Source organism: Stegodyphus dumicola, chromosome 4 (assembly GCF_044657685.1).
Source record: "Stegodyphus dumicola isolate Sdum_Otavi_A_Nest chromosome 4, ASM4465768v1".
NCBI lineage: Eukaryota > Metazoa > Arthropoda > Arachnida > Araneae > Eresidae > Stegodyphus > Stegodyphus dumicola.
Genome location: NC_140771.1, coordinates 224,767,906 through 224,788,594, shown reverse-complemented (window position 1 = coordinate 224,788,594; position 20,689 = coordinate 224,767,906). Strand labels below are relative to the sequence as shown.

General features: G+C 27.9%; 1 protein-coding gene and 1 non-coding gene across 3 annotated transcripts in view; both read left to right on the top strand.

Annotated features, from left to right (window-relative positions):
* The window catches only part of rictor (rapamycin-insensitive companion of Tor), a 143,887-nt gene that overhangs the window by 19,997 nt on the left and 103,201 nt on the right, over positions 1–20,689 (top strand). For both annotated transcript variants that reach the window (XM_035355016.2, XM_035355017.2), the window contains exons 3-6: positions 4,964–5,120; positions 5,793–6,112; positions 10,053–10,222; positions 18,689–18,753. In XM_035355016.2, coding sequence (XP_035210907.1) covers positions 4,964–5,120; positions 5,793–6,112; positions 10,053–10,222; positions 18,689–18,753 — 712 coding nt within the window. The remainder of the gene's footprint in view (positions 1–4,963; positions 5,121–5,792; positions 6,113–10,052; positions 10,223–18,688; positions 18,754–20,689) is intronic.
* TRNAS-AGA (transfer RNA serine (anticodon AGA)) lies at positions 69–150 on the top strand. Its single transcript has one exon. It is a non-coding gene; the product is annotated as a tRNA-Ser (tRNA).

Here is a 20,689-nt window from a genome sequence, read left to right as displayed (position 1 = left end):
TTTTTAATTGATCAGCATGAAATGAGTTAAACTGGGGAAATTTCAGTAGTTTAAAAAGCTGCTTCTAAGTAGTCGTGGCCGAGTGGTTAAGGTGATGGACTAGAAATCTATTGGGAACTTCCCGTGTAGGTTTGAATCCTACGGACTACGACATCTTGTTTTGCTCCTTCCCTTATCATTATTTATGAGACATTTGTTAAGATTTATTCTAATTTTTATTACTAATTCGTAAGTATTTAATAATATGAGGGCAATCCCCCAAAAAAGGTCTCCTATATTTTTAAATATACAAAGAACCATTTATTTTCTATAATTGCTACATCACTTTAAAGATTGAAGAATTCTTTATTTTTCAACATAATCGCCATTTCGGTCGATGCATTTTAGTAGACGCTGTGGCAGTTTTACAATTCCCATGTCATACCAGCTTGCCGCCATGCCCTTCAGGAAGTGTTGAGGAGCTTCAGGAGCATCCAGATGATCCTCTGATCTTTACACATTTTACGAACTCAACAATCGCGAAACTCAACGAATACGAACTCAACTTTTGCGATTGTCTCATCGGCAATTGACGGCCTCCCGCTCCTTTCTTCGTCATGAATTTCAGTACGACCGGCTGGAAACTCTCTACACCACTTGCGAACGTTTTTGACATCCATGCTCGACTGTCCATACACTTCCGTCAACAGGTGGTCAATTTCAACTGGTTTAACGCCTTTTGCGTTCAAAATCGAATAACTGCCCGCACTTCGCACCTGGCGGTAACGTTTATCGGGAGCTCCATTTCGAATGGTTGCCAAGCCAAGACTGAGCATCCGAGCAAAACGCCTGCGTGCTTATGTGGTAGCGGAAAAGGCACCACTCACAACAGTGTTGCCAACAACCGTATTAAAACTTTCTCTACATCCCCAAAAAATAGGAGACCTTTTTTTTGGGATTGCCCTCGTATATACATCCACAAGAAATTTAGAATCAAATTTAAAAAACAGGAAAGAAATTAAATTCAATATCAGCAAATTCCAAAATTCGCAATAAATTATAAATTTTCAATAAATATAAATATTTATTGATAATAAATTTAATTATATTTGCAGCTATTGCACAAGTATTAGAATAACTTGTTTTTGAACTAAGTGAATTTTAAGATCATACAATATTTTATATATATATATATACACTTTTCACTAAGGTTTTATAATTTCACTTACATTTTAAATTCTATGGATAATGTTCTCTTTGTTTAAAGGCAGAATTTTAACTTGAATTTTTCCCTAAAGTATTTTATTATTTTACTTAGGTTTTCAATTCTCTTTATTTAAAGGTAAAAAAATTTTAATTAGAATTTACTTTGTTTTTTCCTTCCTTTGGGGAGGGGCCCGTTATTTTCGGGTGAACTGTTATAATTAAAATATATTGAAATGATTCGTTGGGTAATTCTGGATACAGAAAAGCAAGGATTTTTGTGGAAGAGAGATTTCAATTGATTTCAGTGTTTCTCCTCCTGACGAAAATGCACTGAAGTTGATTAAATTCCTCTTCTATTACATTCTTTTTCCTTTAAATTTCATTGATTTTTTGAATTTGGGTATTGCTTATTTAAAGTTTTTTTTTTTGTTTTAACATTTTTTAAATTCTTTTTTTGCATTTATAGGATTATTTGAAATTTATTACTTATGAATTTCAATTTTTGGTCTTTGTGAAAAATTTGGTTCTAAATTTCTTATTTTATGTCTTTACTGATAATGTTTCAGCTGTTTAGAGCACGAAAATACAGTACAAAGTCCGTAATCCGGACATCAATTATCCGGAATGATCTATAATCCAGACCTCAAAGGCCACAAACTTTTTTTTTGTAGCCTTTACACATGCGCATAAAGAATGCGCGCGCATACACTACGTGCATTACGCATGCGCGTAGTGTATGCTCTATGCATGCTCGTGTTGAAAGAAATGTTTAATAAAGTAAACAAATAAATATTAAGCTTTTTTTTGTAAAATTTGATACCCTTTAGATCATAATTGCTCTTTGTTTCATAAATTACGGTTTCATATTTTTAATTGTATAATTTCTGCATGCCGTCTTACCAGATTTAAATTGATGATCTATAATCCGGAATCGCTGAAGTCCCAACGAGTCCGGATTATGGACTTTTTACTGTACTAGGCATGTTATTAAATTATATTATGTTATTAAAATTATTTTGTAATTATATATACATATAATAAATATATTCCCATTAAATAATTGCTCCTCATCTTAAAAATAGACTTTTTAAGGAATCTCTGTAATATTTTACAATTTACTCTCTAATATTTTACAATTTAGGACACTTTATCTATATGGATTAAACTTTCAATCAATAATAAATATGACTTTTATGCTACAGTTTATGAGCAGTTTAGTCTTTTGAGCAAGAGAACGTAAAGAGGTACCAGATGAAAAACAAGAAAGTAATAACTTCTATAAATACTTTACTATAATAAAAATTCCATGATATATTTGAAAATCCTAATTTTAAGACACATATTTTTGACAACCTTTATTCATTCCCTCACAGGCATCTACTTATCATTCAAAATTTCTTCAGAAATAAGTTTACAGGAAATAGCCTTATTAAAAAGTCAGTACTTGGTCAAATTTAAATTTAATTATAATTCATCTAAGTATAAAATAATTTTCTGTAGCGGAAAAGGTTAAAAACTAATTAAATTTCATAAGCTGATCCGAAATGAAACTGGAATGACAAGCCTGGAACATAACCAAAATATATCAGCTCAAAACACTCAGTACTGTTTTCTGATATATCTGTGTGGTGGTTTCAGGCTGGTGAAATTAAATGCAAGACAGAAAAATGCTGATTGTACAACCTTATACATTTTCTCAGATTACAAGAAACCCTTCAAATTCTGAGTTAGCGTACCAATTTGATGTTTAGAAAAAAGGGATGCTAGGGAATCTTATCAGTTATTAGAAAATATTTGATTTAATCATTATTTTTATGCTCATACTTCGTTTTTTAATATTTTCAATCCACTGTTGTTTATAAAATTTACTCTGTTCTTATTAGTAATATGTTATCTTAGCTCTTGTCCTCTTAAAGTTTTAATTATTACAATAAGGTGCTTGGAAACTATTATCATACATATTGTGCTAGGAAAATAAAAGGATTCTTATTTCTACAATCATTTGAAACAGTGTATTATGCTGCACAAGGGCTGTTCTCACATGTTTTAAATGATTTTCCTTGCATTTACATAAATATTTTATCTAAAATGTTTGTGTTTTAAATGTTCTGTTTGATAATGCTTATTCTTTACTGTCTGTCTAAATCCTAATTTCAAAAACAATAGAGCCTTTTGTAGTATCAGAAGAGGTATTTTATTCCATTCCTCTTGAACAGCCTTCCAAAGTCCAAGAGTTAAGCTGTAGGTCATAGCTGGACAATCTGCTTTTTAAGAATCCAAAAGTGCAAAAATTCGTGGATGATACATTAAAACATTTAATAGGAATATGAGTGAAGAGCTTGATACGCTGGTCTGTTTTTTCCAGGAAATCAACAGTGGATTTTGACATGTGGCTGCTTTAACTTGATGCAGTTGTATTGTGCCTAAAGAGAAGGTCTTTCATATTTGAAAATTGGGTATCAGATATGTTCCTGATAATATGTGGAATTGATCTTAACAGTTTTCTCCACACTCTTATTTTTAATTTGCTGTTATATGAAAAACCAGCAACAATAATAGATCCCTTTGAAAAACTCTTTAGATTCTTTGAAATATGTTTTGAGATTTTTTTCTCTTCTTTGATGATAATAATGAATCATTTTTTATAGCAGTCATTTAAATACACCCAAGATTCATCCATTTTGACAAAATTTTTTGTTTGGATAAATATTTCTCATAAAGGATTTTGCAGCGCTTTCAGCGTTCAGTGATATGTCATACAGAAAGACGACAGACATTATATTTTCCCACTTTTTTAAGATTCAAATCAGCATTAATCATTTTGTTTACAGTTGACAGTCAGCATTTTAATGATTTTTGCTACTGTCCTTTGACTTGGCAGAGTTTTTTTTTTTAGCATTAAATATCTTACCTTTGCAAAATTCGAAATATTCTGTTTTTTCAACGGATATGTATTTGAAACAATTTTTCCTCTTGAAAACAAACTTTGACATTTTTTTTTCCTTTCTTGTTGACAATATTATTTATCATAGCTTTAGAAATCGAAAAAACCATGGCGTTCACGATGTTGTGTAATAACTAGATACGGATAATTTTCTTCGGAAAGAGCACAGACATAGTCTTCCATTCATTGCTTCTTTAAAACCGCTGTTTTGCATGAAATCAAAACTATCAAGTAGCAGATAATAATTAATACTTTCAAAAATATAGCTGCAGTTAAAAAATAATTTTTTTTTTTTTACAGCAAAGCAAAATCATCTAAAAAATCTGCGAACAGCCTCCTTATAATATAAATGATGCATTTCTTTATTTCTCATTCATCTTTGTTAAGTTACCGTGTGAAAATTTTTAACTTTCAGAGGTATAGAGGAAGAATAATATAGTCCTATGTATAATACATTTTACAGTATATTATTTAACAGTATGATGAGCAGATGGTAATATATTGTAGGGGTAGAGAATACATCTTTATTATTTTATTTAATGTTGATGATATCTCACTAATAAACTAAACTGTAATTATGTGTGTTATTATTTTGTGCATGTTTACATTTATACTGAAACCATATCTGCAGTAAGTCACTGAACATATTACCTATAGATACCAGGACTCCTTTGAATTTGCATTTCTTTTCAATAGGGCATAAATATAAGATCATAATTTTGATACTTTTTATATATATTTAATTTATTTTATTAAGTTCAGAAAAAATACACTAATATATTGCATATTAATATTAAAATATACTGTTTTAAGATGGAGTTTTCTCTTTTATAGATGGTGGTGAACTAATACAAGAAATTTTATTTAATGTTGTGAAACAAGATGTTAATATTAGCAGAAAACTGGGCTATCTCAATGGATTTGTTAAGCTCTGTATGAATCATCAGAATATTTCAGAACTGGGAACTTCATATAAAGAAATATTTTTCTGGTAATATTTAAGTTCTTTTATTAAAAATAAACATAATTATTATGCATTTTGTATTTTTAAACCTGAATAAAATGATACAATGGTACATAGTTCTGTTAACTATAAAAAAAAAAATTCTGACCATATCTGAAAATGAATAGTCAAAAGATTTTTTCTGTGTTTTCTGCTTTTCTTAAATATTTTTGCAGTGTAAAACATTAAGCTGGCCTCAAAGGCATCTTTGTCGAAGATAGGTGGTGACCATTCTGTATTCTGTTGTCAAAAATGACCTATCTTTTGTATATTTCAAAATGAAATGGAGAGGTATCTGTGTTTAACAATGAACATACGAGCTGAGATATTTGTCAATGCTTTTAAACATATAAATTTTGTATATAACTTCTGCATTGGGCATTTTTCAAATCTTTATTATAATCATGATATCTTTTTAATCTTATTTAACATCATTTATCTTCTTCAGTACACATATGAAAGTTTTTTTTTTTTTTTTTTTTTTTTTTTGTGGAGGGGGATTCTTCTATAAGAAGTGTAAGCATTTGTTTTGCATCAAATAAGGCAAATTATGTAAGATTTTATAATTTTGTATAAGCATTTTTTAATGATGCAAACCACATATTTTATGCAATTTAATTTTAATACATTTAATATGAAGAAAAACATTTTTTTTTTCAGTCTTCGAGTTCCTTTCTTCCATGAAGCTTGTGAAATACGTGCTGCAGTCTTGAGAGCTTGTCGTTACTTATTGCAGAATACAGATGCTCTCAATGCATTTCTTGAGACTAAACTTCATTTTCTTGTTTCTCGATCTCTTGACATCTTACTCGACAATCGTATTGAAAGGATTCAGGCTCTTCGGTTGATGAGAAAAGTTTTAAATATTGATCCTCACGGTTTTCCTTGTGCCTTTACTTACTGTTTAGTATCAATAGCTAACGAGGGATCACAAGAGCGTGACATGTTAAGGCCATGTTTGGCAACATTAGCACAACTTAGTAAGTATTTAATATATAAATATTTTCTTGCTTTTTTAAAAAACATTTTCCTTTAAAACTATTTTTTAGCAACATAAATATATCATAACTATAGAATTTTCTTTAATTTATAATGAGGGTTAAGTGTGTATTAAGATTTTTAGTAGGAGTTAAATTTAAAAAAAAAAAAAAAAAAAAAAAAAAATAAAATAAAATAAATAAAAAAAATTAGGCCTTAACTTTTTTTGCATATAAACAGTATATATATATGTATATATATAGAGAGAGAGTTTGGGGGGGGGAAAACACTATCAAAACTATATCTGAGAGAACTTTTGCAGGTTAGAATGAGGCTTTCATCATTATATCTTTACTAGTTTTCACTTTCTATTCATAAAAGCTTTTTTTTTTTTTTTTTTCTTTTTCTTTTCTGTGAAAAAGTCAATTTTATTTAAGCCCTGTATTTGTTAAAATAAAAGCATGTATTTTTGATTCGTAGTTTGTATTTTACTTACACTGTTTTATGTATTAATTTTTCAAAAGTAAATATCAAATTCTTTATATACCTCTAAAGATTTCCATGGTTTTATAAGCTAAAATTTTTTTAAGTCAAATTTCCTATATCAGAGCCATATACTATAAGGCATTGTATTTCATAAAGTTATTCATTTAGTATATAATAATACCTAGTTTCTATATTTCGGCCAAATTGTGTGTTTTTGTTTTAAAAAGTTCATTACTTAATCACAAATCAAAAATAGGAAATTTGGAATATGCTTGACTACCAGTTTGAGTAGGTTATCTTTGGTATTTGTTCTTGATATACATTAGAAAAAATAATTTAAATAAATAAAAAAAAAAAAGCATTAATCCGCTTAAAATAAAAATATACTACTTTGTATGAACACTAAACTTTTAAATATGAGCAGGACATGCTTTTCAAATGAACATCTTTATTTCTTCATCAGATGCAAGTTGGATCCTTTGCAGCTGGTGAAGAATGAAAGCTTTTTGTTCAAAATGTGCGCCCTGCTCGCGTTTAAAAGATTGGTGTTCATACAAAGTAGTATATTTTTTTTTTTTTACTTTTTTTTTCGAGTGTTCATTTGAAATTAAATCCACTTACTTTATAGTAAATACTATATTTAAATGCATATTTTCATAATGTGTTTATTTAATTGGGATACAGGAATAAAATAGAATATGTATTGTCATGTTTGAATTTATAATTCAGAAAGAAAATTTTGTTTTGGAAATGTACATTTTACAGCTGATCTGCAAAATATGAAATCTGACTGAATTTAATGTATAGCAGCATACAATTAAGGCGATAGCTTCCAAGTTTTCATGAAATTATTTTCTGGACATTGCTAAGTTTATAAGCACTTTAATATGCAAGTAACTGAATAAAATGGGCATTTACAATCAATGAAAGATCTTTTTTAAAATAAAAATTTTATTTACTATCGTACATCTCTAGAATGCAAGCACTATTGGTAACACTGAAAGTTCAAAGGTAAATGAAATTCTTCCAAAAACTATTTCTGACTTTAAATTAAGTAAAATTATGTTTACTTAAATATAAGAAAGTAAAATATTTTTCTGTAATAAGATTTCAGTGTAATTTATTTTTTTTGTATCATAAACTATATTATAAGTTTGGACAGTAATAGTTTATAGTTCCAGCTGAAAGTCAACAATCTGTGAGTATATATTTCATCAGTTGCATAAATACATGTATTGCAATGTGATTTTCTTTTTCTCTTTAGGATGCAATGCATTAAAAATAAAAGAGAATTTTTTACCTTCTCAAATATTATAACGGTAGTGCAATTAATTTTTAAATGTTATTCAAAATTAAAGTATCCATCTCAGTTTTTTATTATTTATTTTAGATTTTCTTCCTAAAATTATTTAACCTAAACATCTTAAGCAATGGGGCAAATAATTTAAAGCAATTATTAAAAATATAGATAAAATATTCAGGAAAAAAGGGGTTAAGTTATATCTAAAAATAATTGTAAAAAATTGAATAACCTAATTGGAGGTCATTGTTTGCCGACTGCCAGCAGACAGAAATAAAAACACTACCTGCCATATCAAAAGCACACCAGACTGGTGATGAACAGGCTAAGCTATCACTCCCCAAAATTGCCAAGACCATAAGTCACGTGGTATATGTTGGACACGGCCTAGCAGATGAATTCCCTATGGGTGAGCCGTCTACCTGTTATATCAAGTCGTTGGTCGCACTAGCCACTTTATCACTGGGTGGTCGCCTCCATATAGTGTAATGTAATTTCTCTAAGAGTTTTTACTTTTAAGGGAATTCTGAGTTTTTCATGGTGTCTAACTTTACTTCCACTTTCATTTTCTGCACTTCAGTAAAAGAGATAGTTATTTAAAATTTTCCTAACTAATTATGTGAAACTTGTTGAAAATGTAATTAAAGCAGTTTCTGTCTAAAATTGTTTTATGCACAGTGGCAGCAAAAATATATTTCTTGGATTTCATTTGCAATTATAAATTTAGGCTGTGAATCACTTAAGTGATTAATTCCTTTCTTTCCAATGCCTTTTGTCTTATCTTGTTCTTGTGCAACAAATATTTGTTGTATGCAAACAGACTGCTATCCCTGCAACAAAATTGGCAGCATTGAAAGTACATGCATTTCAGTACGTAATTTTAACACATTTATGACTTACTCTTATTGAAAATATTTTTTGCCTTTTTTACAGCTTATAAATTTATGTAGTTAAGTATTGCTGTATTATGAATTTTTAATAATTTGGTGCTACTTTAGTATTTTCCATTTATGCTTTCTCACTTTATCATTGACAGTCTTATAAACTGAAAAATTAATATATAAACACTAGTTTGTGATCAACTAACATATAGAATGACTGAAACTAAGAATGGAAGAAAATTATTATAAACCTTATCCAACAATGGTTAAGATGCTAAGAAGGTAATGGTTATAATAGAAGCAATTTTTTAAAACCTAATGAGTAATTTAGAATTGTATTTTAGAGGATCTCTGCCATTCAAGCAAATATTTTAATTAATACACATTATTTAAAAATTACCTACATATTTAAGTAACTTAAATAAAATATATAATTGTATTAAAAATTCGTTTGTGTGGTTTGTAAAAATAGAAAAGTAATGATGCAATTTCATTAATTTTTAATAAATAAAAACTGAAGATTTTTTTTGGTTCAGTTATTGAAATGTGGCAGAGCTCACAAGCTAAAACCAAAGAAACCAAAACTGATACTAGGAAAAATTACGTTTTCTAATGGTCCCTCCACCCCATTATTTTCAGCAATATAGTAAAAGTTTTTGTTCAAAGAAATACAGTTTGAGAAGGTGTAACAGAAAACTTTTCAAATATTCTTTAATTTTAATGCTAAAGTAGTTTAAGAGATGCTTTCACTTCGTATATGTAAATTTGTATCCAAGTTAAGGATTTTTTAAATTTTATATACAATACACATCTGATTTTTCTGTAAGACTTCAAAGTAGCTTCACAGTTCAAGCTCATGTTGTGATTGTATTTTTTGTAATACACAGTTGTGTATCAATAATTAAATTGTATAAGAAATAAATTACTGATATTTAGAATACATGCAACTTAGCTTTTCTGATCTGTTGTTAAAAATCTTCATAAATAGACACAAAAGGCAATTAGCATATGTTTTGCTGTTATCAGTTACCTATCTGATTTTATCAACTGCTAAATATTTTCTCTTTTCAGAAGTTCTGTAGTTCAGAGGCGTAATAATAATAAACAAAAAAAACTACAACCTGTTTGTATTTAAATATCAAAATTTCTAGTTACATTTAATAGATTTTTTTTTTAAAATTTATTCTTGTTTAACAGGGGCTTTTATTTAAGGTTAAAACATGTTCTTTTCTCCCTCTCTATGTATACTTAATTATTGTTTTTTTATCTTTACAGCTCTGCTCAATCCCAGTACAACTATAAAAGCAAATGGTGTAAAAGCACTTTTGACAAATGTGATTGATAATACTCATGTACAAACATCTGAAGCAATACTTGGTGTAATTTATTTCCTAATTAACCATCCTTCCACTAGAATGTTAATGAAAGACGAATTTGCTCTCGAGGTAAGGAAAAATTGCTACACTTCTGAAATATAAATCTCAGTCAGCTGTAAGAAATTGTAATATGTTTTAAGCAACTAGATGTAACATGAGTATTTTGAAAATTATTTTATTCGTGGATTTGGCATATTCTGGACAGTGGGAGATCAGATCATTTTTAGCTCAGTGATTCTTATAGGGTAGTAAATATATCCAGCATTTCATTTATTATTACTAGATTCATCTTCTTGTTCTTTTGCATATTTAGTTCATTGCTGCTGGAATATGGTTAACTCTTTCTGCTCTGTGTTTACAGTTAGTTTACTCTGAATTCTCCTAAACCAAATCTTGTCTTTTTAGTTTGTCTTAATGTAAAATCTTTCTATTTTCTGTGATGATGTGCATTTTATCTTATTTTTAACATAGTTAAAAATTTGAACATTAAATTGTTTCGAGTATACTTATATAGTACATTTTGAAACTAGAGCTGAAATTTTATTAAATTTGTTATATTTAGTACATTAAGTATATTATATGTAATTAGTTTTTTTAGGATGTTCCTAGATTTTACCAATTTTTTCTGCCATTGTAAAATGTTGAGAAGCATTTGAACTTTATTTTTTCTTGAAATATAATAGCATATCACATTTTTTAAGGATTTGATAAATAGTGTAGTATTTTAAAATTTGAAAATGCATTTGCCACACTTTATGAACTTAAGCATATCTATGAAATAGTTTGTTATTGGGAATTTTTTTTAAAATACTTCTTGAGAATTTTCAAGTCATGTTGATAACTTTTCAAAGAGTACTTTTAATTAGGAAAAAGCTAAAAAAATTACTTATTAAAAACATCGAAAGGAATCCTATTTCTAATTCCATTGATTTTTTCCATTTTCTATGTATGCTATCTAAGTTTTAGAAAATTATAAATAGTAAGGAACGTTAAAGGAAAAGAATTTCATGTTAAGAGCAAAATGCTTGGTGAAAAAACATTAAATTTCATGAGAATTGTGCTTTCATTAGTTTCAACACTATTATTCATTGTATTTATAATTAATTTTAGATAATCTTTGTTAATATTAATTAATATTCCAAAAGTGCAGTATTTTAAAGGTTTTTTTGGTAGAAGCTTAAAAAATGATGACACTTTTGTTTAAGTGGATTTTAAAATAAGAAATAAAAAGATGTTTATAAAAGTGTTTTATTCATATATTAATAAAATCATCCTATGTTCTCTTTCCTGCTGATTCAGTGCCCATTATTTCACTTATATGGTTCAGAGTAGCAGAGGAAAGAAAAACTGCTGTAAACTTCACAAGTTTCAAAATGCACTTGAAATGATAATGATCATAGTTGAATATAAGTTTACATAGTTGAACTGTAGTGCCTAAGATACTCAATACTGTCTTCCTATGTGTCAACATGATTATTTTGGCCCCATATAATTAAATATGAGCAATGGAAGTAATCATTGTATAACCTTAACATCTTTGGTTGAAATTTATGAAACTCTGAATTCATATTCTAATTTGATAGTTATAAGTACTGTGTTTATTCAAAAATAAGACCCTTCTTATATTTTATGATAAATTTTAAGAAATAAAAATGTAGATCATTATTTGATGAGAGCTTAGTTCTGATAAGAATTCATTTTTTTTTCTGATCCACCTAATTAAATACAATATTTTACTGTGATATAGAAAGAAAAACTAGGAAAAATTAATGATAACATTAATTTTAATGATAACATAAAATTACCTGTTTGTTTTCAGGCATGCCAATAACCAATATAAAGGCTTAAATTGAAATCACTCATCTAGACATCGCTATTGTAATTAGCACTAGTTATGCAGTTTATATATGTGGTAATTACGTGTATAGTTTATTTAGTATTTAAACTATGTAATTATTCTTTTTAAGATAATTAAGCTGTTTCCTCACTCTCCAATTTCATTTATTAAAATACCCAGTTATAAAACCTACTAAAGTTTTGAGGGGTGGCAAATTTGGCTAAAAAAGGGATCTTATTTTTGAGTAAATGTGACATGTTATTGGTAGTCAGCTATCAGTGGTCAGAGAGTGTTTGGCACATTGTATCCATACTCATATTTCTTCATTTCAAGCGTTTGCACACTTTTTTTCCAGCATTCACTTTGTTCTAAATAATAATTTGTTTCACTCTTGCTTGTAAAGCTCTTATTTAGTATAATAAGGGCCTCAATCGAGAGACTTTTCATGCTACTATTGCTTAGAAACAACTACTAATCTGCTGTTAGTGCTAAGATAATGAATGATTCATAGTTTTACCCTACTTTGAAACATGTGCTATTTTAATACAATGTAGAAACTACATTTCTTAATATCTCACTCGTCTTTTACTTATTGTATTCAGATGTTAGGATTTCTTACTTTTACAGGTACAAGATAGAATATCTATTACATTTTCCATTATTGTATTTATTAGTATTTTACACACTGTGTATCTATCTATATATATATATAATTTTAAATTCACTTAGTTCGAAATCATTTTAATACTTTGCATAATAGCTGCAAAGTAAGATAATAATAATTTATTTACTAAAGAAATATTGATTATATTATCTCCTAATATTAATTTTAGTAGAAGTATCCAAAAAGAGTGAACCCATAGGTAGTAAGTTTAATTCTGAAAATTGTTTTAGAGTAACTTGAATGTAAATTGTTAAAAATGTTTTACGAGACTTAAATTAAATCATGAATAACAAAATTTCAATTGGAAAAAGAAATTAAATTAAAAGCAAGTAATCATTGCCATTGATCGGAAATTAGTTGACTTTTCAAGGGGAACAAACCAACTCCCGTTCAATGAACAATAATTAATAAATAAATACGAAGGTGTTTCATCCTTTACTCAAGTAATGAGGTGATGCCAAACTGGCAAATTAAGTTAGGCCAAATATTTCCGTGAAGTGAAGGGATCCAGAACCAATGCAGAGCACCAAAGAACTCATTCTGGTTAAGCATTTTCGCTAATACAATTTTGAGTGAAAAGCAATTTATGCATTAAATTTGATAAATTACTTGAGTAATTGTTCCCCAACACCCTTGTGTTTATGCATTTTAATTCAAATCTATTTGTAAAAAATTAAACATTGGAAATTGGAATTATGAAATATAACTCAAAGTAATTGAAATAAACATTAGAAAATTAAGAAATACAAGAAATATAATGTTATCTTTGCAAAAACAAATCAAATAATAAAAAATTGAAAATTAACATATATAAGAAAAGGGAATGTACATGAAGATATAAAAGGCCAGAAAAAGCATTAATTAACTTATGTTCTTTATAGTAGGAAGTGGGTAAAGTGTTTTCTTCGGCGTCTTACTCAGAAGGGTTGTGTGTCCAAAATTCTTTATCAGCAGTAAGAGCTTGCTTTAACTGTAAATTCATTGATGTTGTTTTCAAAAGTCTTGTAACAGTAATTTTTAGTTATGTGTCTGACTGGTCAAAATTTTGCACCATAACTTATTAGTGTTTTTAGTTGATCATTTTGTATGATATTCAAGTTGTCAGTAATTATGTGCTGGTCATGAGAATCTACGTAAGTACTGTAAACTGGTAATTTGCAATGTCATTCTCTGACTCATCTATTTCATGGTGGTTAGTTAGCAAGTTGCTTAAGGTCCTTTGATATTTAAATGCAACTATTGGTATGGTGTCTACAGCTGGGAAGTAAACTTTACAATCGTTGAAGATTCTAGAGAATCGAATATTGTCAAACTGCGGAGGCAGAAATTTGACTTTAAAATAGACAATTAGATAGTCTGAATTTACAAAAATCGAAAACCATGTCTTTAATAATTTGTATTTCGTTGTAGTTTTCATGAATGAATTTTTTTTAGTTTTATAAGGAATTTATTAGTACAAGAGAGTAACCAGTTGAGAAGTTTCTTGGGGAAGTTTTCCCGAGTCAAAAAAACATTTAAATTGTTTTTTCAATGTAATTGTATCCAAAGTGGGTAAAAATCTCGTATTACTTTTTAATTTGCTTCCTCTTTTGCCTCTTTGCATTTTGTAGCTGTACAGCTTAAATTGGCAGAAAATGGATTTATTGGAAGTGTCTCTGTGACTATGTATGTAAGTGTTAAGTCCATAGGGATAAAGTGAACGTTGTTTTAGTATATAGAGTGATTCCTGAAAAATTCGTGCTTTGTGATCTGGTATTATGTCTAAGATCTGAAGTTAAATAGAGTTGAAGTCATGGTGTTTAAAGTGCTCTAATTCTGCTGTATTGATCTGTGAAGGTGTACTTATTTTAGTGCTATTTTTTTGTGCATTGAATTTCTTAATGTGAGCTCTATGGTTATTGATTCGAAAATTAAGATTGTTTTTAATCTATCCTATATATTTAATATGTCAGGTGCCACAGGTAATCATGTAAATACAGTTAAATGTTTTTCATAGAACCTGTTTTTTGGTGTTGCCTGTAGTAGGCATGGCGTTAAATTTGCAAGTTTGTCATCTAGTGGAATGACATTAATGATTTGAATTTGAGAGATGTGAGCAAGATTTAAAAGTAAGAAGGCTACTAACCTTCAATACAGTCAAGTTTTTATAGAAAAACTTTTAAACTTAACAATAAAAGTAAAAGTAAAAATAAAAGGTGGAGGTAATATATAGAGTAAGTTCATTAAGCAAGAAATAAATAGCGCAAATATCTGCTATTTAGCATATCAAATGTTGTACGATTTTAAATTCACTTAGTTCAAAATCAAGTTATTCTAATACTTGCACAATAGCTGCAAAGTAAGATAATAATAATTTATTTACTAAAGAAATATTCAATATTATCACCCACTTTGGATACAATTACATTGAAAAAACAATTGAAATGTTTTTTTGACTCGGAAAACTTCCCCAAGAAACTTCTCAACTGGTTACACTCTTGTACTAATAAATTCTTTATAAAACTAAAAAAATTCATTTATGAAAACTACGACGAAATACAAATTATTAGAGACATGGTTCTCGATATTTGTCTTACATCAGATATTAAAAATTAAAAAAAAACTTTTTACTATTACAAAAATAGATAAAGCAAATAATAACTTTAGTATTATATGAAAACAATTCTATGCAGAAATTATTCATAAAGAACCTTTCAATGCAACTACTTATCAATTAGCAAACCTTACAGAAACATCTATAATAATAAACAGAATTAAAACTTTTCATAAAAAACTAAATATTACTTTAAATCCCAGCTACAGCAGATTTAGTAACCTCTATGCACTTCCCAAATTCCATAAAACACCATTAAAATTCAGATTTATAGCAGATTAAAAATTATTCATTCTAAAATAACTAATAATTAATAATTACAAGAAAAATGTAGACCATTATTTTTCAATTCAACTTTAAAAAATCTGTAAATTCATTTTCAACGGTTCTAATACTAATCATAACTATTTCTGGATCATCCATAATAACACTCCTGTCATTAATGCCATTCAAACAATTAACATACAGAACATTAACTGCTATGACTTTAAAAACTTATATACCTCACTTCCTTTAGAAGAAATTTATACTAGTAGATCTGCCTAAACTCTTCCCTGATATGCTCTCGATTATGAATCTTAGTAAATGGAAAACCTACCTAAAATGCACACTTTTTCATAACTACATTAAATTTCAAAATCAACTTTTTAAACAAGTCAGAGGTCTTCCAATGGTGTACCATTTCAGTACCTTGACATGTAATATCTTTTTATTTGTCAAGGAATTTAACTTCCAAAAAAATCTACTACAGCAAGAATGAAGTTACTACAAGCACACTTACAGATATATAGATGATCGTATTACATTTAATAATTTTAATAAGATTGAATGCTCAGAGATTTATCCAAATCGCCTTACGCTTAATAAAACTAATAATTCGCAAAATATCATAGACTATCTCGATCTTCAAATCATTTACTACAAAAAATTTTACTGTTTGACAAAACAAGAAACTTCAGTTTCAATACTAACAAATTAATAAACTGGAATTCCAACATCTCCAAAAAAGTAATTAATAATACAATAATAAATCAAATACAACGTATTAAAAATATCTGCACAGATAAGATAGATCTTGAACGTAAAATTTTGCTCCTTATTAAAATTCTCAAAAATAATCTAATACCTAATCAATTTATTAACCATTGCCTTAAAAGAGCAGGTGTTAAATACTCACTCTAAATCATTTAACTGATAGGGATATGATAATTTGTTCCTAAACCTGAGAAGGCGGTATAAGTTGGATAACTATCAGTTGAAGAATTTGTACATAGTGTAATTACAAAGCTGTATGTAATGTAAAAAGCTAATTATGTTCAGACTTTTTTTATGCTGTTACTAAAAAAATGGGCCTATTTCATAATCTTTAGTCTGTCAAATAGCTCTTTGACAGTGAAAATTACTTTTTTCCTTTTCTTAATTTATTCCTCGTTCCGACACGACAATTAGCCAGAAATTCATTAATTTCCATCCACTAGTATATTCAAAATTTTAACAGACGTTTTCACTCACATAAGAACTACATAACATACTTCCCTGAAGCATTCCTAGTCCCTCCTTATCCCATAAATTACTTCTCACAAGTTTCGCCACCTGAAATAATTCAGTCTCCGCTGCCGATAAAGAATTTCGGACACACAACCCTTCAGAGTAAGACACCGAAGAAAACACTTTGCCCACTTCCCACTATAAAGAACGTAAGTTAATTAATGCTTTTTCTGGCCTTTTATATCTTCATGTACATTCCCTTTTCTTATATATGTTTAATTTTCAATTTTTTATTATTTGATTTGTTTTTGCAAAGATTACATTATATTTCTTAATTTTCTAATGTTTATTTCAATTACTTTGAGCTATATTTCTTAATTCCAATTTCCAATGTTTAATTTTTTACAAATAGATTTGAATTAAAATGCATAAACATGAGGGTGTCGGGGGACAATTACTCAAGCAATTCATCAATTTTACTGCATAAATTGCTTTTCACTCAAAATTGTATTAGCGAAAATGCTTAATCAGAATGAGTTCTTTGGTACTCTGCATTTATTCTGGATCCCATCACTTCACGGAAATATTTGGCCTAACTTTATTTGCCAGTTTGGCATCACTTTATTACTTGAGTAAAGGACGAAGCACCTTCGTATTTATTTATTAATTATTGGTCATTGAACGGGAGTTGGTTTGTTCCCCTTGAAAAGTCAACTAATGTCCGATGAATGGCAATGATTACTTGCTTTTAATTTAATTTCTTTTTCCAATCGAAATTTTGTTATTCATGATTTAATTCAAGTCCCCGTAAAACATTTTTAACAATTTACATTCAAGTTACTTTGTTCGGAATTAAACTTACTACCTATGGGTTCACTCTTTTTAGGTACTTCTACTAAAATTAATATTAGGAGATAATATAATCAATAGTTCTTTAATAAATAAATTATATATATATATCTTTATAGGCTTTTATTTTTGCAATATACTTCCAGTAACAGAAATGCATTGAAGAAAGAAAATATTCATGTTATTGTATTTTAAATTATAAAAATACGTTTTGTAAATTTTCCAGTCCATATCATTTAGTCAACATTTACAATCATTCTAAAAAATAAAACATGAAGTTTGACTTCTTTACAACAGAGATTGACTGATATATTTAATTTAAAATCTGGGCATGTAACAAAATTATAAATAAACAAATTATAAATAACAAAAGAAAATACTAGTTAATCATAAAAGACTACTACTGAATGCCAAATAAATCAATCTTGAACTATCCAAATTTCTTCCTTAACTGACCACTCAAGGAGAATGGTAAGTTTGGTTTCCTGGCAATGGAAAATCCATAAAAATCTCTAATTTATAAATTTGATATCTATGTCAGTTTTTGTTATATGGGAGTTAAACATTTTCTGTTCCATTTTTTTCAGAATAAGCACAAACTGTTGTTAAATGTAACTATATGGATTAGGAAACTATGTAAAATGCATTTTTTAATATTTGATATATATCTTTTTTGGTAATTTTATATTAAAAAAAAAGGGCAGGAAAAAATATTCTAGCTTTCAAAATGAACTTTTTTTTTAAACTTGGATTTAAATTTTATTTAACAATAAAGATAAAATGTTACCAGTATAGAGCAGTAAGTATATTTTTATAATATATTCAATGGAAAATTTCTATTAAGGTGCTTTTGTAATTTATAGGATGCAAGTTTTTTTTTAAAAATATTAAATATTAAGAAAATTGTTTTCATCTTTTCCTGGCGAAGTATCAAGCAATATATACTTTTAATTAGTGTATTTGTATAATAATAATTGGAATTATATATTACTGAACTATATAATTGTAACCAGTATTGCACAAGTGCTACTTTATTTAAAATTTAAACCTTTAAAAAATTGAAACTAACTTTCATGGTGCAATAAATAATGTTTTTGCTTTCAGAATTTATTAGCCCCATTTACTGATTGTCATTATCGTTCTGCAGACACTTCTGAGAGTTCAACAAGGTAAGATATATTTGTATATATGTGTTTATTGGTTTATCAAGATTAATTTAAAGGCCTTTTTTTGATAGAGTGTGTTGACATCCCACATCTCATTACTAGCTCTGTAGAGAAATTTTGCATTTTACTTTTTACATTTTTGATACTTGCTATTGTATTAGTTCTGAAATGGAAATGACTTCATATTAATATTCTCTAGTCCTACTTTATAAATTTATTTAAACATCTTGCATTATAAATTTAATAAGTTATACAGTTAGGTTAAATTTTTGAAAATTTTTAAAATAAATCTTTATAGTATGTTGTACCAAAGTCATTTTCAGATATTCTTTTATTTCTAGAAGCTGTTATTTTCTTTTGAAATACCATCTATCTTGCATCGTCATAAACTAAAATTTAAAGTTGTTATATTTTACAGTAATTTAATCAATATGGACTGAAATTTGCATTTATTCTTGTAAACATTTTAAGCAGATTAGAAGAAACTTAAGGGGGGGGGAAAGCATTATAAGAAAATTATAAGTATATCTGCACATTCTACCAATCTACACTTTATCAACTTTTAGGCTGTAATTAAAAATTAATGTTATTTCATGAAAATTTGATGCTGTAAGTAAATGCTGCTTTTAACAAGAACATATTTATTTTATAAATATTTTAAAACTGATAAAGTAAAATATTTTAATGCTTTCAGTTGAATATATTTGTGGGGTTTTTGTTATTTTAATTGACCAGTTATGATCTAGACCTTTACTATAATTTTTTTTCCCGTTTCAATGCCAGAATGCAAATTAGTTTGCGAATATTTAAATTAATGTTTTTAGATTGTAAGACGGAGCTTGTTCTACCTCTTGAGGCTACATTATTAAGTTGCTGCTAAGTCATATAAGATTTGTAGTCTTAAACTACTAGCTTATTTTAAATTTGAATGTACTGTTACTTTAAGTTACATCACCTCAAGAGGTTTGCTGAGTAAGAGTTATGCATTTATGTTCAAATTCTGATTTAGTAAAAAGGTTTGTTAAAACCTTCTCAACTCTCTGACATTAACTTTTAGCTTTAGCAATAACTCACTGCCAGTCTATCCAAAGTTTGGTTACAATTTATGATAGCTGAAAGGACCTATATATTAGGCTTTATATATTTATGGTATTGAAATTTTTAACCTTTTAGCAGTTATATCTGTTTATGAGGTTTGTTTTCACATTTTGTATATTACCATGATATTTAAGATATTTTGCTCTCTTATTTTCAGTAATGATATAGACAATATCTTGTTAAATGAAAAGTTATGAAAATATTAATATTAAGTAAATAATTTTGAAAATCTAGTCAATGAATGCTATGTGCATGCAGCTATTTTTGAAGAAATCCAGAAAGCATAGTTACTTAAAATTAATTTTTTTATCTTTTCAAAATGCATCTTAAGACATCTAAAAAAATGGTGCTTTGAAACTGTTGAGATTTGTCTAAAGTGCATATTCAGCTTTCTAAAAATATATTATTTTCATCAAAATATTTAGTTAAAGTTATGTTTCTTGACAGGCGAATTGTGATTTTGAAAATTTAATTGTTAAAATGAAGTATTAGAATGATTCAAAACTGTTCAGCAAGACATTGGCATGACAGCAATCTGTGTGACAGTGATTCGGGTATATTTATGATATGGGAAATTTCTCAGCTGCTACATTCAGGACAATCTCTAACCTTATGCAGAAAGTAGTTTTCCCTCATATGTCAGTGGTTGATGTCATCATTCCTTAGCAACTTCACTTTCTTTTTTTGAGAATGAACTGCGGTACTTTTTATCTTCGTAATGGACACAAACTCCGGATAAAATTGAAATAGATATGGCATCACATAACTTTAAAATTGTATAAAAACATGCTGCCCCGAAAGTGATTGAACTGCATAGAAAGATAAAAACTAATCATTTATG